The sequence below is a fragment of the Dipodomys spectabilis genome, unplaced genomic scaffold (assembly GCF_019054845.1).
Source record: "Dipodomys spectabilis isolate Male_0828 unplaced genomic scaffold, ASM1905484v1 ptg000069l, whole genome shotgun sequence".
NCBI classification, from domain to species: domain Eukaryota; kingdom Metazoa; phylum Chordata; class Mammalia; order Rodentia; family Heteromyidae; genus Dipodomys; species Dipodomys spectabilis.
The window spans coordinates 5,560,001-5,567,399 of record NW_024870746.1 but is presented as its reverse complement, the minus strand read 5'-3'; the positions used below and the strand labels follow the sequence as shown (position 1 = coordinate 5,567,399).

Genomic DNA, 7,399 nt, shown 5'->3' with positions numbered 1-7,399 from the left:
AAGGGGTTAAAAGTCCTTCCAACACTGCCACTAGCCTTTCACTCCCGCTCTTTTCTCCCAAACCGCGTGGTCGCAGTGGAAAGCCGAACTACACTTCCCAGGCTAACTTGCGAGGCCCTGGGAACTACAATTCCCAGCGCCCCCGCGCAAGGCGGGGTTAAGTCAAGCCCGAGACTACAATTCCCAGGGCCAGGTAGAGTTTAGGGAAGCCTCAGTCAGGACCCGGCTGGCGGCAACTCCTGTGATCTGGCTGCCCAAACCCGGGGCGAGGATCCGCAGGAATGCTGCGTCCCAAGGCTTTGACCCAGGTGTTAAGCCAAGCCAATACTGGAGGAGTCCAAAGCACCCTGTGAGTGTGCACCAAGGGCCAGAGCGGCGGCCTGGGGGAGGCTGGGGGAAGGATCGCCACGCCGGGAGGAGGCCTCAGAGGCGGGCGGCAGCAGAGGGAACCGGCCGGGAGAGGCCCCTCTCGGAAGGGGAAGTCCGCGTGATGGTGCTTAGGGCACAAGCAAGAGTTGGGATTGGAGCCCTGGCCTTTCACTCCTTCCTCTGAATGTGCCGCTGCCTCTCCCCGCGCTAGGCTGCTGAATAACGAGGGATCGTTGCTGGCCTACTCCGGTTACGGGGACACAGATGCCCGGGTCACCGCAGCCATCGCCAGTAACATTTGGGCTGCCTATGATCGGAATGGAAACCAAGCGTTTAATGAAGACAATCTCAAATTCATCCTCATGGACTGCATGGTATGGAAAAGGGAGCCAGACTTCCTCTGCTTCCCAGGGGGGAGACCAAGGGGCAACCTGGAACTCATCCTGGATGGTTGGAGGGGTAGGGACAGGATCTCCTGAAGATTACGAAGAATTGGTCAGCAGCAACATTCGTAATAGGCAGAACCCCATGTGCATCAAGTGGTGGTGAGGAAGAAGCCCTAGACTGAGGTCTAACTTGGGTCTCATTCCAGCCATCCACTTGTCAGTTGTGAACACTTGGGTAAGTCACTTAACCATCCTGAGCTTCCTAACTTCATCTTCAAGGAAGAAACAATCATTTCATTCCACATCCCCTTACAGGGTGTGAAGATTAAATGAAAAAATTGAAATGGGGTCCAAACACAGAGTTGTCATCTCACCTTTACTGATTCAGAGAACCGTGGCAGAGTTTCTAGACTCCAATCCAATCCCTTCAGTTTACAAAGAAAGAAAATGAAATTCAGAAAGGGGAAAATTGGGTCAGGCTCACACCTGTAATTCTAGCTCAGAAGGCTGAGATCTGAGGATCATGGTTAGAAGCTAGCCCCATCAGGGAAGTCTGGCCCAGAGTTCAAGCTCCACAACCCACAAAACAACAACAACAAAATAAAAAAAATCTGAAAGTACAATGAAGGAAAAAAAAAAAAATGAAGTGATTGACAGTGGCATAGGAGTCTGTGTTAGAAATATCTCACGGAAAAATTGACATTTTTATCCAAGATCTAAAGGAAAGTGGAGGATAAGCCCTGTGACCATCTAGAGAAAGAACATTTGTGATAAAACAGCAAATGCAAAGGCCCTGGGGCAGGTGATTTTAAAAAAGTTGGTACGACTGATATCATAAGAATGGGGGCTTGCCAAGCATGCATGAAGCCCTGGGTTCCATTCCCCAGTACCACATACACAGAAGAAAGGCAGAAGTGGCACTGTGGCTTAGGTGGTGGAGTGCTAGTCATTAGCAAAACAAGCTCAGGGACAGTACCCAGCCCTTGAGCTCAAGACCCCAGGACTGGCACAAAAATAAATAAATAAATAATAAAGAGGGAGGATAGAAGGAGATCAGAGGAGATCAGAGAGGCATAGAATAGAGTGCCTAGTTCCTAGCACTTGGTAAGTGACCTAATGAATATGTACAAAGCTAAATTGAATGGGCCCTGAGGCTGAACTCTCCAGGAATAATGGCTCCTCTAACTCAGGGTACCAACTCTTTCCCATCTTTTGCCCAACCAATACCATTTTGGTTCAACAAATAACACCTACTGGGTAGCTAGCCTGGCCTGGTACAATAGGACAATAGCTTCAAAAAAAATTTTTTTTGGGGGGGTCCAGTCGTGGGGCCTGAACTCTGGGCCTGGGCGCTGTCCCTCAGCTCTTCAGCTCAAGGCTAGCACTCTACCACTTGAGCCACAGTGCCACTTCTGGCTTTTTTATTTTCTGCTTGTGTGGTGCTGAGAATCGAACCCAGGGCCTCATGCAAGCAAGGCAAGCGCTCTACCACTGAGCTACCTTCCCAGCCCTCAATTGTTTTTCTGTAACCTAGTCAAACACATTTTAGGTTAAATCCTAGTGTGTATATACATGAGTGTGTACATTGAAAAGTTTCATGAAACAGTAGTTCTCACAACATACGGTGCACTTCATTCATTTTTTCATTTACTACTGTTCCTGGGCCTTAAACTGAGGACCTGTGTGCTCTCCCTGAGATTTTTTTTTTCCTTTTTGTTCGGTCATGGGTCTTGAACTCTAGGCCTGGGACCCGAGCACTGTCCCCAAGCTCTTCAGCTCAAGGCTAGCTCTCTACCACTTGAGTCACAGGGCTACTTCTGGTTTTCTGGTGGTTAATTGGAGATAGTCTCACAGACTTTCCTGCCGGGGCTGGCTTTGAGCCATGATCCTCAGATCTCAGCCTCTTGAGTAGCTAGGATTACAGACATGAGCAACCAGCATCCTGCTTCTCCATAAGGCTGGTGCTCTACCACTTGAGCTACAGCCCCACTTCCAGCTTTTTTGGTACTTAATTGGAGTCTCACAGACTTTCTTGCCCAGGCTGGCTTTGAAATGTGATTGTCAGTTCTTAGCCTCTTGAGCAGGATAATAGGCATGAGCCACTAGTATACCCAGATTATTTTATTTTAATCAAACCTCTTAATTGATCTCCTGCTATTTAAAAAAACAGCCATAAAGAAAGTGGAGAAATAAGTTGGGACACTGACCTCAAGCCCTGTCAGTGTCTCTAGTCTAGGGCAAACCCATAATAACAGTATACATAGGGACAACTCTTGGCAGAGCATGTGTTAGAGCTTACAGAAGAGGAAATTGAATTTCTGGAAGACTGAATTTCCCGAGGGAAAACTTGTTTAGAAGGTGGCTTCGTCGAGGCTGAAATATAGACTCAACCTTACATCCAGTTCTGTGGCTAAAGCTTCCCATACCTCCTGTATGCCCAGAATGTAGAAAGAAGTGTCTTAGGGCCAGAGAAGGCACTGGGGAAGGAGGGGACTAAGTGTCAAGCAGAGTTTCCCATCATATCATGTCACCCCCACCAGGAAGGTCGCGTAGCCATCACCCGAGTGGCCAACCTTCTGCTGTGCATGTATGCCAAGGAGACTGTGGGCTTCGGAATGCTTAAAGCCAAGGTGTGTATGTGCCCATTCCCCCCCTCCCCCCCAAGCCCTGGGCTCAGCTTCATCACCAGGTCCATTTTTCTCTTTCTTAAATTGTCCCTCCAATCCATGTGTGGCGTGGATTAATTCAAGAGCAGGGGCTGGGTGGTGGCTTGCTTAGGGTGACGTTGGAGGCAAATGTGTGGTAGGCCACAAGTTACTTGATTTATGTTCCCCTTTTGCAGGCCCAGGCCTTGGTGCAATACCTGGAAGAGCCCCTCACCCAAGTAGCGGCATCATAATGGTATTGATGGAAGCTGAGGCCAGAGGAGAGAGATGAGCATTTGGAGGGGCAGGGTCCCTCAGAAAAATCTTGCTGGACTGTCTGGGTTGTGGGTGAGGGAGTTTTGTTTCACCCAAAATAAATTTCAGCTCCTGCCTTGTGTACCGACTATTTTTTTTCCTTTCTTCCTTATTTCTTTGCCTTGTTTTTTGTTTTTAACTTTTTCTTTTTTATTTGAGGCTGGATCTCAGGCTTGCCTTGAACTTGGCTATTTTCCTTCCTCTCAACCTCCAGAGTGCTGGAATTACAGGCATGTACAACCACATCCGAGTTAGCACCTTTCTCGGATGAGAGGAATCAGAGGACATGGGATGGTGTGGGGATGACTCAAAGGATTCTTCCTATTCACTACATTTTTTTTTTGTTGTTGTTGTTGGTCGTGGGGCTGGAACTCTGGGCCTGGGCGCTGTTCCCTCAGCTCTTCAGCTCAAGGCTAGCACTTTACCACTTGAGCCACAGCGCCACTTCAGCTTTTTCTGCTTATGTGGTGCTGAGGAATCAAACCCAGGGTCTCATACATGCAAGGCAAGCACTCTACCACTGAGCCATCTTCCCAGCCCTACATTTTTTGTTGTTGGTGGTGGTGGTGGTCATGCTTGAACTCTGAGCCTGAGCACTGTTGGCTGTTCAGCTCAAGGCTAGGGTTCTAACACTTGAGCCACAGCTCAACTTACAGTTTTCTGGTGGTTTATTCATCCCTGCCTGGGGTGGCTTTGAACCACGATTCTCAGATCTCAGCCTCCTGAGTAGCTAGGATTACAGGTGTGAGCCACCAGTACCAGGGCTAGTTTTTCATGGCAGTGAGATTTCAGTTCCCTTGTTCTTTCCAGTGACATGACCCCCTCCCTACCTAGTACCTGCCACTCACTTGTTTGGTGAAGCCTTGGGAATAAGCTCAAAGAGCAAAGTCTGATCCTGTTGAAGGTGGTATATCTTGTAATCCTTTCTCCTCTGAGGCATTCATAAATCAAATTATCTAGACCCTCTCTGGATCCTTTTTTTTTCCCCCTCACAGTACGGAGGAATGAACTCAGGGCCTCTCTCTTGCTAGGCAAGTACTCTATCACTTTATGCACACCCCTAAACCTTTATTTATTTATTTATTTATTATTTTTATTTTTGCCGGTCGTGGGGCCTGAACTCTGGGCCTGGGCACTGTCCCTCAGCTCTTCAGCTCAAGGCCAGCGCTTTACCACTTGAGCCACAGCGCCACTTCCAGCTTTTTCTGCTTATGTGGTGCTGAGGAATGGAACCCAGGGCCTCATGCATGCAAGGCAAACACTCTACCACTGAGCCACCTTCCCAGCCCTTTATTTTGTTTTTGAGATAGGATCTCAAAAACATAAGAACTATGATCATCATCTCCACCTTCGAGTGCTAGGCTTATACAATACTTCATCATGTCCCACTCTCCCTCTTTAAGAAATCTTGAAGCCCATTAGCAATAAGAAACCTTTGCTTTGAGGCCTCAGATCCTGGATAAAGAGTAGACAAACCCCAGGAGACCTTTCAGGGCCTTTATCTCTAGATCCTGACCCTGTACCCAGCCCAGCTGGCTCTTTCTGACCCATGCTTCCCCCTGCCCAGTGTCCTTAGAGTAGGTCTGTGTAGGGAGCTGCTAGCCCTTGGCCTCATGGTAGAAAAAAGGATCCCTGCCAGCTGGGTAGGCTTAGCTCCACCCAGGGTGAGAAAGCTGCCCATCCCAGGCTCTGGGCTGTCAGCGAAGGGCAGAAGCTGCTTCTGTACTATAGCAGGGCCACTGGCATCATCAGCCCCTACCCCTTTTCCCAACAGTCTTTCTCTGTGGCCCCAGACTTTACTGTAACACTTTAACAGAGTCGTTGAGGGAAAAATAACAAATCAAGTGGGTTTTTGCTTCCCAAGGGGCACTGGTTAGAACCCCACCTTCACCACAGGTCCTGGGAGCCAAGCATGGCACACTCGGGCTTTAGTGGGCTCTCTCCAAAGGTTCAGTCCCCCAGGTTCCCCAATGTTACCCACTGGAACTGGCTTCCTTGCTCTCAGGAGCCCAGGCTCATAACAGACACCCAACCTGTCTAACCTGTATGATGTCATCATCTCTCCACCCACCTGGGCCCCAGGTCCCCAGCGCTTGCACTTCCTGTTCTCCGTCAGCTTCCGTCCTCTCAGCTTCCATACAGACAGCACCCCCACCTGCCAGAGCTGAGAGTCCCTAGGACCTGCTCTGCCTTGAGTTGGCCTTCAATCTCTCTGTCTGCAGAAGTCTCCTGGCCCCCAATGAGAGAAAAGGTGGGTGAAGGTCTCAAGAGCTGAGGGTTAGGGGCATTGAACTAACACACAGACTTGTGATCTCTGCCCCCCGTAAAGCCACCTGCACCTTCCATGTGGAGCCAAGATGGGGAATGGAAACGAGGACGATTATAACTTTGTCTTCAAGGGTAAGTTGGGGAGAGAGGAAGCCTAACAAACCTGAAAGAAAAAAGGGCAAGAGGGTACCCAGCCCCCCCCCCCAACTTGCTTTTTATCTCTTATCAGAACCCCCTAGGACTGACCATTCCCTCCCCTAAGAAAGGTAGCTGCAGGGAGGGAGGGGAGAGCGGAGGGAGGGCAGGTTGCAGGGCAAAAGTTCTACTGTTGTAAATAAAATGCTGATCATTCCTTTCTATTTGGTGTTAGACTCCCCTGTCTTGTTGCTAATGGAGGCCTAAATCCCTGGAAATAGCCACTGCAGTATAAGAGATGGAGGTCAGACTTGAGAAAGGACTTCCATCCTTGGGGAAAGAAACAAATTTAAGAGAGGAAAAAAAAAAATCATTGGAGCTGGGAATGTGGCTTGCCTAGCATGTATGAAGCCCTGGGAACTATTCCTCAGTACCACATAAACAGAAAAAGCCAGAAGTAGTGCTGTGGCTCAAGTGGTAGAGCACTAGCCTTGAACACAGAGAGTCTCAAGGACAGTGCCCAAGCCCTGAGTTCAATCTCCAGAATCAGAAAAAAAAATCTTTATAGGTTGTAACCCTACTTAAAAAAAATTAAATCTTTCTTTGCAGGTGTGTAGAAATGGACTTATCAGGGGCTGGGAAGGTGGCTCAGTGGTAGAGTGCTTGCCTTGCATGCATGAAGCCCTGGGTTCCATTCCTCAGCACCACCTAAGAAAAAAGCCGGGAGTGGCGCTGTGGCTCAAGTGGTAGAGCCCGATCCTTGAGCTGAAGAGCTGAGGGACAGTGCCCAGGCCCTACAACCGGACCCAAAAAAAAAAAAAAAAAGAAATGGACTTATCAGACATAAGGAAGATATAATGAATTTGGACCAGAATCTGATAAAATCCACAGGATTCTTGGCCCTGGAGCCTTGGTTGCCTGTCCCTGGTCAGAGATATCAGGCACTGGGTTCAGCTTGGTCCCTGAAAGTGGGCATGTGCCCTTCCTGCTTCTTTACCTTGGCCCTGTGTTTGATTCTTCTGTGGGTCCCCAAGCCAGGCTCCACACCTGCTTGAGGCTGGGGCAGACTGGTAGGCTCTCTTTTCCCACCCCACCCTACTGCCTCTCCCAGCACAGCCTCACCCTCACTCAAGCTGGGGAACCTGTACGCCTGGCTTCTTCCCTAGATAGGAGAGACAGGGTAAAGGTTGGCAATAGTCTGGGGTAATAATACTACTAACTGCCATTTATTTGAGCTCTTATTAGGTGCTATTAACATAGTACTCCACAAAGATGTTTTTG

General features: G+C 48.9%; 2 protein-coding genes across 2 annotated transcripts in view; both read left to right on the top strand.

Moving 5' to 3' along the window:
- The first annotated feature begins 183 nt into the window (after positions 1 to 183).
- Lamtor2 (late endosomal/lysosomal adaptor, MAPK and MTOR activator 2) lies at positions 184 to 3,799 on the top strand. Its single transcript, XM_042681708.1, has 4 exons — positions 184 to 349; positions 581 to 743; positions 3,296 to 3,385; positions 3,598 to 3,799. The coding sequence occupies exons 1-4, from the start codon at positions 282 to 284 to the stop codon at positions 3,652 to 3,654; spliced, it is 378 nt and encodes a 125-aa protein (XP_042537642.1). The 5' UTR covers positions 184 to 281; the 3' UTR covers positions 3,655 to 3,799.
- Positions 3,800 to 5,840: 2,041 nt separating this feature from the next.
- Positions 5,841 to 7,399, top strand: part of Rab25 (RAB25, member RAS oncogene family) — an 8,963-nt gene continuing 7,404 nt past the window's right edge. The window contains exon 1 of the mRNA XM_042681707.1: positions 5,841 to 6,115. Within this exon, the coding sequence (XP_042537641.1) occupies positions 6,073 to 6,115 (43 nt within the window). The 5' untranslated portion in view covers positions 5,841 to 6,072. The remainder of the gene's footprint in view (positions 6,116 to 7,399) is intronic.